Source organism: Sphaeramia orbicularis, chromosome 24, assembly GCF_902148855.1.
Source record: "Sphaeramia orbicularis chromosome 24, fSphaOr1.1, whole genome shotgun sequence".
NCBI classification, from domain to species: Eukaryota; Metazoa; Chordata; class Actinopteri; order Kurtiformes; family Apogonidae; genus Sphaeramia; species Sphaeramia orbicularis.
This window is the reverse complement of record NC_043979.1, coordinates 40,426,773-40,442,882: the sequence shown is the minus strand read 5'-3', so window position 1 is coordinate 40,442,882 and position 16,110 is coordinate 40,426,773. Positions and strand designations below refer to the sequence as shown.

Sequence of the window (16,110 nt, the reverse complement as noted above, 5' to 3'; positions counted from 1 at the left end):
AGTTGCAGCGTAAAGAGATTCGGAGACTGAAGATTGCATTGCGGACGAAGTTGTAGACGGAGTTGTTTTTGTGTTTTAGTTTTTCATAAGATTATGATAAAGGTCGGCCAATTAATTGGTTGGGCCGATTATAGCGTATCACAAATTAATCAACATCGGCCAATATGTAGCCGATATATTAACTTTTTTTGCTGTGCGGAGATTCTGTCGCTTGCTGCTCTTGTGTGTGTGTGTGTGTGTGTGTGTGTGTGTGTGTGTGTTGCCCGGAGAATAGGAGGAACTTTAAAGCGAGTTAGTTTCGCTTTCACTCCTGCTCGGACAATGACGCTATCACCCCCCCCACACACAATCACATAATCACGGAGCTACACCCCCCCACCCCCACCTCCATTTTTTGCTCTAATTATTTTTGTGCTTCCATAGTTTGCATTTGAAAGTTGTGTAAATTATATTTGTGAGATAAACAAAGATTTATGCAACTGTTTACCCACCTGTCCACAATTATCTAATATAAGTTTATTATATCCTGTGTAGATCAGTGTTCTTATTCAATATATCGGTCAATATATTGGATATCGGCTTTGTTTAGCCCCAAATATCGGTATCGGCATTGGCCCCAAAAATCCCATATTGATCGCGCTCTACTTGGAATTATTATTTTTTTGCCACTTATGAGTATGGAAACAAATATCGTAACTTCATTAATCTTGATTTTCTACATAACGATAAAAAACTTGAAACTTAAAGTCTTTTTATTTCCTCCAATAACACGCTAAGGTTCAAATTTTGAATTTCAGTATATTTCTATGAGTGCCCTACAAAGGGTTAAGTTGTTTACGAAGAAAATATGTACATTTGTGTGTTTCTTTCGTCACACCGCTACACTTTTTTGCTGTGTTTACCTCCATCTTACCGACGATTCGAACAGAATTATGGGAGATTTCTCATACCCCTCTGTTTGTAGTGTGGTCCAAACCATTCTCCCTCTTAGCCCTTCCCTTCCGACTCATCGAGAATCGGGACACCCCTACCCCTTCACATGAACGCGCAAAATGGAGGGGTAGGGGTAAAATTGGGATTGGGCCTAAATTTATGCTTACAATCATAATCACACAAGACGACTTCGCATATGAAGTTGTTTCATGATTTCCCCGAAACAAGCGTGAAAAATCCGAGTTAAAATCTCATAATGAATGTCTTTAGAGTTCTCAGCTGTGGTATTAACCGGTGAAATTTATGCACCGAAGGGAAGTGTGGACGTTTGTGAAGTTTATTGCTGGAAAGCTGTTGGAATTGGAAAAGCCTGCAGCTCAATTTCTCTTTTTCCAACAGATTTTAAAGCCCTGATCACAAGACACTAAACCAGTATCTACTACACCGAGGCCAACTGCTGCTCCCGTCAAGGGGTCTAAAGCCTCATTAAAATAAACTAGTGTCTGCATCAGTTTAGCTAAATTCAACCGGGATCAATTGTCTGGTGTTACATCTCAACATCTGACTTTTAATAACCTATACAGCAGCTTCAGCATCTTTTCTTTTTAAGTAGTTGGGAAAACTTCAGTGTTATATAAAGTACTGGAAAGTCACACTTGAGTAAAAGTACTGGTACCTACCAAAAAATGACGTTGGTAGAAGTTCAAGTCACCAACTGAAATACTTTATTTAGTGTTGACTATACTTAACCCATAAAGACCTACTGCTACTTTTGGGGCAGTTTCCAAATGAATTCTTCTCTATTTCTACCTTTCTTTAATGATTTATCACCATTTTTTTTTAAATAATATTGTCCTCTGTATTTTGTATTTTTTGGTGTAAATTTGTACATTTGTTTTTTTTCCGACGGCCTCCGATGTTCGAGTAGTAAGGCTATATATAGTATGTGTGAAAATACCCAATTTGGACCAGTTCTGGAATTTGGTTTTAAATGGTTTTATTTAACTGCTGAGGTAGTAAGAAGGGTTCTAGGAGGTGTTTTATGATGTTTCTAGTGTTTTTTCAAAATTTTTCCGACAACCTCCGATGGTCGGGTAGTAAGGCTATATAGTATGTGTGAAAATACCCAATTTGGACCGGTTCTGGAATATGGTTTTAAATGGTTTTGTTTAACTGATGAGGTACTAAGAAGGGTTCTCTGAGGTGTTTTAGTTTTTTTCTAGTGTTTTTTCAAAATTTTTCCGACAACTTCCGATGGTCGGGTAGTAAGGCTAAATATAGTATGTTGAAAAAATACCCAATTTGGACCGGTTCTGGAATTTGGTTTTAAATGGTTTTATTTAACTGATGAGGTATTAAGAAGGGTTCTAGGAGGTGTTTTACGATGTTTCTAGTGTTTTTTTCAAAATTTTTCCGACAACCTCCGATGGTCGGGTAGTAAGGCTATATATAGTATGTGTAAAAATACCCAATTTGGACCGGTTCTGGAATATGGTATTAAATGGTTTTATGTAACTGCTGAGGTATTAAGAAGGGTTCTAGGAGGTGTTTTACGATGTTTCTAATGTTTTTTCAAAATTTTTCCGACAACTTCCTATGTATTTTCCTATATTTAATTCACGTTTTCATGTAGATGTTAATGAAAACTCAGTACATTCAAAATTAATTATATCAAAAGAGAAAAATGAAGAAAAAGTGACTTTTCAGCAAAGATATTGCTAACTGAAACTAAAACCAAGCATCTCCATCCACTGTCATTGATCCAACTACATGGGTTTTACTGGTGAATCAATGTTGTAGAAGATGACCGTGTTTCCACAGTAACTACGGAGCCTTTGCCTTTTGGAGTACGAGGCGAAAACAGCTTATTGATACGACCAAGACTTTTGGAGTTATTAGTTGTTTTTAAAATTACAATGTGCTTACAGGCGGCCTGCGGACAAGTCCAGTCACAGTTGCAAATGGGGAGGGGGGGGGGGCTGGATCTGGACCAACAGATTGACCGGTACATGACGGGAGACTGGGTCCGGCTGTGATCACACACTAACAAGGTCAGTCTGGTTCTTACTGTGGCCCGGTTCCACTCCACTGGTTCCCGGTTAGACCCACCCCCTTAACGTCCCCTCCCCTTTGCCATAACTTGGTGATAGACCATTCTGCGCAAGCTCCAATCTGACGGACCAGACTTCAGCGGATCCGAACTGTCGCTACCAGATTGGTTCAGGAAACCAAGACGGTTAACCATGATAATTTTGGTCGCAATAACTATGATATGAAATTTTCATATCGTTACATCCCTAATGAGAACCATTCTGTTTCTTCCTAATCTGTCTGTTACACCAGTCAGTTTAGCTCAGCTCCCCATTTTATCGACTCTACTGCTGGATTCCAACGGGTCAGCGCTCTAGTTTTACATATTTTGTCCAATGACTCACTAGATTTTTTTCAAAGGCTCCCACCTTCCTGCTTCGGTGGATTAGAGGCAGAGCAGCCTCCGCTTCAGTGTGAAAACTCCATTGGAACCATCGTGCTTTACAAGAAATTACTTCAAAAAGGCTAATAAGTACAGATTAAAAACTGTGGTATTCATGTGGGAAACGGCTTTCATGAGAATTAATCTCCTGACACAATCCTTTTTTTTTTTTTTTTTTCTGCTTAAATTTTGGGGGAAGCATCCCTTGTAGTCTTAGAGCAGCCGCATCTGGAAGAAACTGATAAATTAACCCTTTCATGCATGAATTATGTGAACCTTAATCAAGATATTTTTTTCCTGAGTGTTTTTATTCCTCTTCAGGCATGAAAAAAACACTGTGATTGAATTTTTTTATGAACCTATTTTTCATGGAATTGCAAAAATATCCATTCAGTTGGACACCATGAGTTAAATTTTTGAAGCAAAGAAACATGTATTTACTAAAAGGGATGTAACGATGACCAGTATAACGATAAACCGCGGTAAAATTCCCGACAGTTCGTAATCATTTAAATTCTAATTATCATGATAAACGTGTTTGATTACCACACTTTGAAAACTAATGGGACTGCACATTTCCTGGAGAAGCAGCATCTATCCATCTATCTATTAATTTGTTCTATTTGTTCATTGTGCTACTTATGTCTGTTTTTGTTCATTTTCTTGCCCATTTTGGTCCGTTTTTTTATTCATTTTACTTCATTTTTCATTGATTCTGCTGCTTATGTTTGTGCATTTTTGTCCATTTCGTTTATTTTTTACTTGTTTTGATGTCTAAGTTCATAGTTTTTAATTCATTTTTATCTCATTTTTGTTCATTTGTCATTGATTGTTTTGCGTTTTCGTCCATTTCGTTCCTTCTTTTGTTCGTTTTACTTGTTTTGTCGCTTAAATTCATCATTTATATTCATGTCGTTACAATCTATCTATCCACCCATCTATCTCACTTTTCATTATTTTGTTCTTTTTGTTCATTGTGCTAAGTATTTGTTTATTTTTGTTCATTTTCTTGCCCATTTTGGTCCGTTTTTTATTCATTTTACTTCATTTTTCATTGATTCTGCCGCTTATGTTTGTGCATTTTTGTCCATTTTGTTTATTTTTTACTTGTTTTGATGTCTAAGTTCATAGTTTTTAATTCATTTTTATCTCATTTTTGTTCATTTCTCATTGATTGTTTTGCGTTTTCGTCCATTTCGTTCCTTCTTTTGTTCATGTTTTACTTGTTTTGTCGCTTAAATTCATCATTTATATTCATGTCGTTACAATCTATCTATCCATCCATCTATCTGACTTTTCATTATTTTGTTCTTTTTGTTCATTGTGCTAAGTATTTGTTTATTTTTGTTCATTTTCTTGCCCATTTTGGTCCGTTTTTTTATTCATTTTACTTCATTTTTCATTGATTCTGCTGCTTATGTTTGTGCATTTTTGTCCATTTCGTTTATTTTTTACTTGTTTTGATGTCTAAGTTCATAGTTTTTAATTCATTTTTATCTCATTTTTGTTCATTTGTCATTGATTGTTTTGCGTTTTCGTCCATTTCGTTCCTTCTTTTGTTCGTTTTACTTGTTTTGTCGCTTAAATTCATCATTTATATTCATGTCGTTACAATCTATCTATCCACCCATCTATCTCACTTTTCATTATTTTGTTCTTTTTGTTCATTGTGCTAAGTATTTGTTTATTTTTTGTTCATTTTCTTGCCCATTTTGGTCCGTTTTTTATTCATTTTACTTCATTTTTCATTGATTCTGCCGCTTATGTTTGTGCATTTTTGTCCATTTTGTTTATTTTTTACTTGTTTTGATGTCTAAGTTCATAGTTTTTAATTCATTTTTATCTCATTTTTGTTCATTTCTCATTGATTGTTTTGCGTTTTCGTCCATTTCGTTCCTTCTTTTGTTCATGTTTTACTTGTTTTGTCGCTTAAATTCATCATTTATATTCATGTCATTACAATCTATCTATCCATCCATCTATCTGACTTTTCATTATTTTGTTCTTTTTGTTCATTGTGCTAAGTATTTGTTTATTTTTGTTCATTTTCTTGCCCATTTTGGTCCGTTTTTTATTCATTTTACTTCATTTTTCATTGATTCTGCCGCTTATGTTTGTGCATTTTTGTCCATTTTGTTTATTTTTTACTTGTTTTGATGTCTAAGTTCATAGTTTTTAATTCATTTTTATCTCATTTTTGTTCATTTCTCATTGATTGTTTTGCGTTTTCGTCCATTTCGTTCCTTCTTTTGTTCATGTTTTACTTGTTTTGTCGCTTAAATTCATCATTTATATTCATGTCATTACAATCTATCTATCCATCCATCTATCTGACTTTTCATTATTTTGTTCTTTTTGTTCATTGTGCTAAGTATTTGTTTATTTTTGTTCATTTTCTTGCCCATTTTGGTCCGTTTTTTTATTCATTTTACTTCATTTTTCATTGATTCTGCCGCTTATGTTTGTGCATTTTTGTCCATTTCGTTTATTTTTTACTTGTTTTGATGTCTAAGTTCATAGTTTTTAATTCATTTTTATCTCATTTTTGTTCATTTCTCATTGATTGTTTTGCGTTTTCGTCCATTTCGTTCCTTCTTTTGTTCGTTTTACTTGTTTTGTTGCTTAAATTCATCATTTATATTCATGTCGTTACAATCTATCTATCCATCCATCTATCTGACTTTTCATTATTTTGTTCTTTTTTTTCACTGTGCTAAGTATTTATGTTTATTTTTGTTCATTTTCTTGCCCATTTTGGTCCGTTTTTTTATTCATTTTACTTCATTTTTCATTGATTCTGCCGCTTATGTTTGTGCATTTTTGTCCATTTTGTTTATTTTTTACTTGTTTTGATGTCTAAGTTCATAGTTTTTATTCATTTTTATCTCATTTTTGTTCATTTCTCATTGATTGTTTTGCGTTTTCGTCCATTTCGTTCCTTCTTTTGTTCATGTTTTACTGGTTTTGTCGCTTAAATTCATCATTTATATTCATGTCGTTACAATCTATCTATCCATCCATCTATCTGGCTTTTCATTATTTTCTTCTTTTTGTTCATTGTGCTAAGTATTTATGTTTATTTTTGTTCATTTTCTTGCCCATTTTGGTCAGTTTTTATTCATTTTGTCTCATTTTTGTTACTTTTTCATAGATTTTTTTTTTGCATTTTATCTTTGATTTTTTATCTCTATATCCCTGATAAAGAAACTAAAATAACTCAAACTTGATCTGGAAAACGGTCCAACAGTGTCCATAAGGTTCCATCTTTAATGCACATTTGTATGTTTGATGTTTACATGTTAATATTTGAATGTTTCTGCCAACAGAAAGTACATTGTGCTTATTATAATTTTTTTTTTCAAAATACAACTTGGTTACATTATTTCAGGGTGTGTATAAGTATAAATACCACAATAATAATGATAACTGTGATAATTTTTGTCACAATAACTGATATGAAATTTTCATATCGTTACATCCCTATTTACTAATATATTGTGTGAAAATTATGAAATACATTTTTTTTAATGCTGCTAATCGGATGTTTTGTCACATTTTAGCATACTCTAATATTAGTTATTACTGACTTTATGGAGATAATATGCAAAAAAAAAAACCTTTTTGTTAAAAAAAAAAGTTAATTACAGTTTAATAACAATAACAAGGAATTGACTCACACTCAAGCATGTTACTGCCGAGGTTATTATCGTTAATGAAAACTAACGAAATGACGAAAACTAGAATTGCAAAAACATTTTCGTAAACTGAAATAAAAACTATAATTAAAAGAAAAAAAAAAAACGATAACTAACAAACTGTATTGTGTGTTTACAAAACTAACTAAAACGTATAAAAATTATGGATAAAATTCCCTTCATTTTCGTCTTTGTCAGTGTCGGATTGTTATGAAATCGATTTATTTCCCTCAAGCAATTTTAGCTAGCGGCACCATATGATATTTAACGGTCCGTCACTTCCTGTCACTTGTCGTTTAGTCGTCTTCTGGTCCCCACTCTACCTGGAAACATGGAGACTAAAGACTGGGAGAAAGCAGCAGAGTCCTGTATGAGATTTATTTGAATACGACGACAGAGAAGAAGAGAAACGATATAAAGAAATTAAAACTAAACTAAGCATTTAGAAAATAATGAAAACTAATAAAAACTAGCAAACCTGCTCTAAAAACCAATTAAAATGAACTGAATTAGAGAAAAAAAAAAGTCAAAACTAAATAAAACTAAACTATAATGAAAAACCCAAAACTATTAGAACCTTGGTTCCTGCAGATCAGGTTTATCAAGAACAGCAAAGTTACAGCAATGGTACGTCCACTTTATTGGTTGATATGGAACTAAAACAATCAAATCCATGAATATATAAGATAACAGCTTTGAACAGCTGTCCACTGTAGTGACCAGTATGCATGAAAGGGTTAAAATAAAGCATGTGATAAATAGGCAAATGCACTGTAAGGACATCCAGTACATGTCTGTGAAACATTTATCTATACATAAAAGTTGTGAAACATTTCCTGGTGAGGTTAATTCCATCACGTAAACAAGCAAATACCAGAACACAGAGGCCTCTACATGGGGCCAGAATAACCCATCAGCTTTCAACCCATTCCAGTTGGACCGACTCCTTTAAACTCTGGAATTTTCCCTTCGGTGTCGGCCTGCTGCAGGAATGCTACAGTAAGTTTGGGAATTTCATAAACATATATTTAAAGCATAGACCGTTTCATTTACTTTGTGAAATTGGTGACCTGGCTAAGTAGAGCTTAGGAAAGAACACATCCCAGAATAGGCTGAGGTGGGAGAGGAAAACCACACAGGAATGACTGGTGAGATGAAGGCCACGGGGATAGGCGCAGCATCGAAGCGGCTGCGGGTACGACTCCAAAGCAAAGATGGAAGGTTACACAGTCGCAGCCCTGGAATGTTCGACAAGTATGTGAAACCAGATTACAGGTCCCATATCCCGTGAAGACTAAACTTTCTCATCCTTAACCACATCCTGATGTTGTTTAGCTCAGAAGGACATTTGAAAATATGCGAACAGAAACTAGAGCAAATACGCTGAAAGACTTGATGGATTTTCATATCAACAGATATCTCATGACAGTGTGCGCGGCAGGCAGGCGTTACATAACTGCAGCTGAGGCCAGCTGTGTAAAACACACCCAGTTAAACTGAAGACACATGTCTATGGTTACAATCCTACTAAACCAGGGGGGGCCAAACATACGGCCCGTGGGCCCAAAAAGGCCTGCCAAAGGTACCGATCCAGCACAGGGGATGAATTTGCAAAGTGCAGACATTACACAGTCAAGGGTGTTGAACTGAATTTAGTTCAGGTTCCACATACAGACCAATATGATCCCAAGTAAAACAAACCAGCTCAGCATCCACTGACTCATGATGGACAAAGGCTCTCTTTTAAAACCCTGAGGCTCCTCCCCCCTGGTAATTAACAAACTAAACTGGCCAGATCTCCAACACCATACAATATATCATGTACACATGATTATAATAAATCCTCTCAAAATACAATATATGTAATACCTTTGACGATGGGTCTCTAAAAGGGCCAGGAAAAATCATAAAACTAGAAAAGCACTCCGAGAGCGCAGACCTCCGCCAAGGCAGATCAGTGCCCCCCCCCCCCATGAAAACATACCATTAGCAACTGGATTCATAATTATATCCTTATTAGTTCAGTAGTTATTCACGAAAATCCCATTTCTCGTAATGGCGGTTTTCTTCTGGATCTAGCTCCTTAAGTATTAAAGCTACATGAAATCCGGTGGCATACTCCCGATGCGAAACTGACTGAGCTACACGATGGCGCTTGTCAGAAATTTCTACCTTTAATATTAAAGGCACAGTAGGCCAAAAAGTAAGGGCACCCCCATTTTTTATATAAATTGAGATAAAATCCGCCTTCTGGATCAGATCCGGATCAGCCTTTGAAATGTGATAGAGGACCCCATTGTCAATTCCTGAGTTAAATTTCATGAGTTTTGGTCAATAATTAAGCGAGATATTGGGAAACAAAAATTTTGGCCCCATTTACCACAATGTTAATGAAAATTTGAAAGTGATCCAGAATCCAGGATTTCTTCCGGATCACCCCCAAAAGTTAATCATTTCTTCCTTATCCCATTTCCAACAAACCCTGAAAATTTCATCCAAATCTGTCCATAACTTTTTGAGTTATGTTGCACACTAACGGACAGACAAACAGACAGACAAACAAACCCTGGCAAAAACATAACCTCCTTGGCGGAGGTAATTAATCCAGTGCAAAACTGGCACTTTGCGGTGATGTCACCAGGACGTCAGAGGACTGCGTCCTGCACACGACGCAATATAACCGGGAAGTCAGAGTGGCGCTCGGTTTGACAGTAGGGACATGTGAATGTGGGATGTATATGTGGGAGGCGGCAAACTATGGAAAGAACAATGGATTAACAGTTGTCAAGTGTGCACCCAAGACTACTGCGATGACGGTCCGATGGTAAATAAAATGAAAACGGAGCGAACGGACGGGAGACGAAGTAAATGGACAAGCAGGTAATGACTGTGTGTATGTGTGGGGGCTTTGGCTAATCATGGGAGTTTTCCCGCGGTACCTGACAGGGCTCGTCTGTCACACCCCAAAACTTGATTTCAGAGATATAATGGGGATGGCTGTGGCTCAGGTGGTAGAGCCACTAGAGTCCAATAACTGAAGGGTTGGCGGTTCGAATCCCACTCTGTCCTAGTCAGTCTGTTGTGTCCTTGGGCAAGACACTTCACCCTCCTTGCCTCCAGTGCCACCCACGCTGGTGTATGAATGTTTAGTGGTGGTTGGAGGGGCCGTAGGCAGCTGTGGCTACAAATATAGTTTACCACCACCAGAGTGTGAATGTGAGAGCGAATGAATAATAGGTCAATGATGTAAGGCGCTTTGGGTGTCTAGAAAAGCACTATATAAATCCAGTCTATTATTATTATTATTATTATAGCAAATTACCTATAAATAATGACTCCAAATTTTCTTCTTGGTTTGATGTGAAAAAAAACAAAAAAAAACAATGACTACTTCCAATTTTTGTCTTTGTTTTAGTGCAAAAAGATTTACATTAGATTACGAAAATATTTAAGGTTATTGTATTCCAAAATTACTAATATCTCCGAGAAGATTGGTCCTATCAAGTTGGCAAGATATTTAATGTGGAGGTGGGACTATTCCTTAACTGTAGGTACCAAATTGGCCAGTTAATAACGTTTCGGTTTTTCAGAACTGTGCAGATACACACACACATAAACACTCTTGAGACCTTCCAGTATTATGCGATTATTTTACTTGAGATTAAACTGGGCTAAATGTGGCCCCTGAAAGAAAACGAGTTTTGCCGCGTTTCCACTACATGGAATCAGCTCGACTCAGTATTCCTGGAGACCGTTTCCATTACAAGATACTACCGACTTTACAGTACCTGGTCGTCATAGCGATGCGGCACGCTACTTCCGTGTCGTTTGTTCAGAGAGTTGCTGATAAACTCGCTCGTTGCGTGTTGTCTCGTCTGAATTTTTACGTCGGCCACCAAAGACTGAATCTCCTCGACTGACCATGGTGTAGTTTTGGGCTGTTATGTGAATTAATGTACCGCTATATTTACTGTCCACTTCCGCATCTGTTTTTTGTAAAACGGTGGGGTCATAGAGACAACTGTCTGACCAATCAGTGGTCTGCAGTGTTTACACGTCATGTTTTAGTATCTGGTCCCCAGTCCTGGAACTTTGGCGGAGGTGATACCAAAAAACTAGTACCGGGTACCAGATTCCAGGTCCTTTTTCGTAATGGAAATGCAAAAAGGCCGAGCCGATACCACGCAGTAGAAACGGGGCATTTGACATTCCTGTACGAAACACTTGTGCTATAACAGACAGCATATACAGGGTGACATGAAAAAACGGGAACTTTTTAACAATCCAATAAAACCAAGAGTGATGGAAGAAAAATATTTTATTCATAGTAATTGAAACCTTAAAACATGCCATTTAAGAAACAACGATGGAATTTTCATTTTTTAAAAATGACTTCCTGTAGATGGCGTCCTCCTGTATGAATGCATTCTTGAAATCTGCTGTTAAGATTCCTCATTGACCGCTGCAACATCTCAGCTGAGATACTGTGAATTTCATCCTGAATTCTCTGTTTTAACTCATCCAGAGTTCTTGGTCGAGTCGTGTACACTTTACTGTTGAGATAGCCCCACAAGAAAATATCACAAACGGACAAATCTGGTGATCTAGGGGGCCAGGGAACGTTACCGAATCTTGAGATCACACGGTTACCGAACAATTCTCGCACAGCCGCCAATGGTTACTAAAATGGGGGTGTGTTTACTTGCTCAAGGTCACTGTCTCGCAGTGCTGCCACTTGCTCATGTCTGCCAATACGCACTTCAAAAATTCCCGTTTTTTTGGGTCACCCTGTAATTTTAAAAAAATGAAAATTCCATCATTGTTTCTTAAATGGCATGTTTTAAAGTTTCAATTACTATGAATAAAATACTTTTCTTCCATCACTCTTGGTTTTATTGAATTGTTAAAAAGTTCCCGTTTTTTTGTGTCACCCTGTACAAGCAAACCCTAGCCAAAGTGTGGAACGTGGTTGTGTGTGTATACGTCTGTGAAGTGTGTATGTGTGTGGTCACCCACCCTTTGATACACAGTGTGGGAGCGGCCCTCCATTAAGACCTTCAGCACGAGTCATCCACATAATTACAGACGGGAGCTAAGCTAAGGGTCAGGGTCTCCACCCACTGCACCCACTGTTCCACACCACCCCTCAGTCACCAGAGAATCAACAATGGTTAGAAAGTTTGTGATATAAATATCCAACCTCTGTCATAGTCATGTTATTGCAGGTGTCCAGGACCAAGCCCTGGAGGGGACTAATTTGTGGACTTACAGCTCCTCTAAAATTTTGGTTAGTGAACTGAAAGAGGACGGTTGGAACGTCCACACATGTGTACAGATGAACACGGTTTGGGAGGTTACAGGACGAATGGCATTTATGGACGTCAGTGGTCGCCACCGTGTAAACTGCACGATGGCAACGCACCACTTACCAACTGATGCCCTGGCAACGCAACGATGAACCGAAGTGAACCCGGAAAAAGAAAAAAAGACATGCATGGAAAGAGAAGAAAAAGAAATCTGACTGATTTAGAGGGTTTCTGTGAGCAGGGTGAACTGGAGCATATCTATCTATCTATCTATCTATCTATCTATCTATCTAGCTATCGTCACAACCAGCCTGTGACTCCATCCCTCCCTCCCTCCAACAATACTGTCTCCATCCATCCATCCATCCATCCATCCATCATGTCTCCATCCATCCATCCATCCAACAATACTGTCTCCATCCATCCATCCATCCAACAATACTGTCTCCATCCATCCATCATCCATCCATCCATGCATCCATCCAACAATTTCTCCATCCATCCATCCATCCATCCAACAATCCATCCATCCATCAATACTGTCTCCATCCATCCATCGAACAATACTGTCTCCATCCATCCATCCATCCAACAATCCGCCCATCCATCCATCCATCAATACCATCTCCATCCATCCATCCATCCATCAATACCATCTCCATCCATCCATCCATCGATACTGTCTCCATCCATCCATCAATACCGTCTCCATCCATCCATCCATCCATCAATATTGTCTCCATCCATCCATCCATCCTGTCTCCATCCATCCATCCATCCATCCATCCTGTCTCCATCCATCCATCTTTTTACTAAATCTCTTTTTACTAGATTACTTTTTGGTTCAAACATTACTTACTTCTATCATCAGGGATTACCTGGAATTTCCCCTTGTGGGACGAATAAAGGCATATCTTATCTTACCTTATCTTAGGAGATTCAAAGTCTGAGCATAAAAACGTAACGTTTAAGAGTGGACCATCCCCTGGTGTTGTGGGGGAGGATAAAGACCCCTGCGATTTTCAGAATCAAAAATTGTTATCAGAGCACCTGTAGCACAGAGTTTATATAATGTGCTGTGTTTTTGCATTGTGATTAATTTAACTTGGCTTAGCAAAGTTTAAGAGGTATTGCTTTTAGGACCAGTGTGACTTCACCTTTTCATTTCGGCAGATTTTGAAAGCAAACAGGTACTAATCTTGGCCTTGTGAGACCTTGGTCTATCCAGCAAACTGTGGGAGTCTAGGAACACCGACTGCATCTGGGAACCAGGTAGCTTTGAAGTGAATAAATGAGGCATGAAGTAGAAAAAGAGCTGAGAGTCTTATAGACGACTGACGCCGCTGCAGCTGAAGTAATCACTCACCGACAAATGAAGGAAGTCATGCGTTCCGAACCTGTTTTTTTTGTTTAAACACTCTGTGGGTGATACCTACTTTGCCATAAATTGAGCAAAACATAGCAAGTAGGATACAAAACATATTCTTTTTCATAGGATGTGATGGTGTTAGGTTTTCCGGTAGACTACATCCACTGTCAGCGACTTCTGGATGAGTTACGTCCTGTTATACAGGGTGTATAAAAAAAAAAACTATATATTTTTTAAAATTACCCCAGTTCTGCATTTGATAATTTTTGGAATTTTCTTTTTTGGATGTCGGTAGGTAGGGGATTGGTGGATATTTGTCCAAATTTACAGACCCAGGTTTTCATGCATGAGTGAGCAGGGGCAAATTGTGCAATCCTAGTTAAAACTGGTTTGTGTGACGCAGCGGTGGGATTTAAATCCAATCAAAGGTCATGGGAGGGGACAATGGGCATCCATCTTGTTTTCCACAAAATTGCCAGGTTACAGCATTAACACTTTGGCCACCATATCAATTTCATTTCTTTACCCATGGCATGGTTAGGGTTAGGGTTAAGGCTAACTTGACCTGTCCTCAGTGACATTTTCAGGCCTAAACAATTAACTTTAAAAGGCAGGAACAGCTGCCATGGGTAAAGAAATGAAATTGACATGGTGGTCAAAGTGTTGTTAATACTGATTTTAATGCTTATCGCTGATCATAAGTTTTCTTTTCTTGGCTCCTCACAACTGTTAGTTTGCAAGATACCTGTGTCCTTCAAAACATGAATGTTTCTCTCAGTCACTTTCTCAGTTCTGCATATTGTAAGCTACTTTATCTCTAAAGATAGCACAAGGTACAGTTTGACCTTTTAGCCCATAGCAGAGCATGAGCGCTCTCAGTTCTGGAATTCAACAAAGAGTTACTTTCCAAACTTCCCAGAATGACTCCATGGTCTTACATTCTGTCCTGTGTCCATCTGACATTCTTTCTTTTGTTTAGCAACAGTATCATACGTCATATTTTATATTAACCAATCCCATGTTAGCTTAGCACAGCCTCTATAAGTTAGACTGATTTTCTGTATTGGGCAGAACTGACTCTTGAGAGAGGGCGAAGCTTTGTCTGTCAGTTTTCTCATTTGTGCACAAATAAACGGATCGCCTGATTGAAGTAAATCCATTCTCCACGAAGTGTTTTGTTGTTTTCCAACCATCGCAGTGTTAATGCTGGCAATTTTGTGGAAAACAAGATGGATGCCCATTGTCCCCTCCCATGACCTTTGATTGGATTTAAATCCCTCCACTACTTCACACAAACCACTTTTGACTTGGGTTGCGCAATTTGCCCCTGCTCACTCATGCAAGAAAACCTGGGTCTGTAAATTTGGACAAATATCCACCTATCCCCGACATCCATAAAAGAAAATTCCAAAAATTATCAAATGTGGAACTGGGGGTAATTTTTCAAAATGTATATATCACAGTAGAGATTGAAATCCAGTAGGATTCGTAATCCTACTAGGACAGATAGGAATTTTAGTTTGTTCTAGGACAAACTGAAATCCTATCTGTCCTAGGGTTAGGGTTAGGGGTTAGGGTTAGGGGGTTAGGGGGGTTGGGGGGGGTTAGGGGTTTAGGGTTAGGGTTAATCTTCAGATCCTAATTTCTTGTAGGATTTCAGTTTGTCCTAGGACAAACTAAAATTTCAATCTGTCCTAGTAGGATTTGTAAGCGTACTAGGACAGATAGGAATTTTAGTTTGTCCTAGGAGAAACTAAAATTCCTATCTGTCCTAGTAGGATTACGAATCCTACTGGATTTCCATCTCTACTGTGACATATATTTTTTTTTGATACACCCTGTAGAGCACCAGTGCTTGTGCATTTTGTACGTACCTTGTCTGGGCTTGTGGACATGTGGGCATGACACCAGTTGTCTTGCTAGCCTGTCCTTATGGATAAAGAGCCTGCCGGCGGCCATTTTGACTGACCAGTGATTTTTCCCACACACCCCTACAAAAGAAGTCAAATGGAGGGGACTTTTTAAGTTTTACTTCTAGATTGGTAGAAAATGTGATCAACAACAATATCCATTGGGAGTGGGGGGGGAATTTCACATATAAACATGTCGATTTATTGGGAGAAAAAAAAAAAGATGCTAAAGAAAGGAGGAACTTACTTGTTTTGGACAAAACTACACAAAAGCACACAGCAAGATGAACGAAACCAGCCCAGATCTGTGTAACTCAGTTTAGTCCAGGGGTGGGCCAGACCAGTAAAACAATACCATAATAAACAATGGATAATGTCAATAGCAACTTTTCTTTATGTTTTAGTGTGAAAAAAGTCAAATTAC

General features: G+C 37.9%; 1 protein-coding gene across 1 annotated transcript in view; it reads right to left on the bottom strand.

Moving 5' to 3' along the window:
* Window positions 1-15,831, bottom strand: part of usta (uronyl 2-sulfotransferase a) — a 241,053-nt gene extending 225,222 nt beyond the window's left edge. Inside the window, exon 1 of the mRNA XM_030128233.1 lies at window positions 15,651-15,831. Coding sequence (XP_029984093.1) covers window positions 15,651-15,735 — 85 coding nt within the window. The 5' untranslated portion in view covers window positions 15,736-15,831. The remainder of the gene's footprint in view (window positions 1-15,650) is intronic.
* Between the last annotated feature and the right edge of the window lie 279 nt (window positions 15,832-16,110).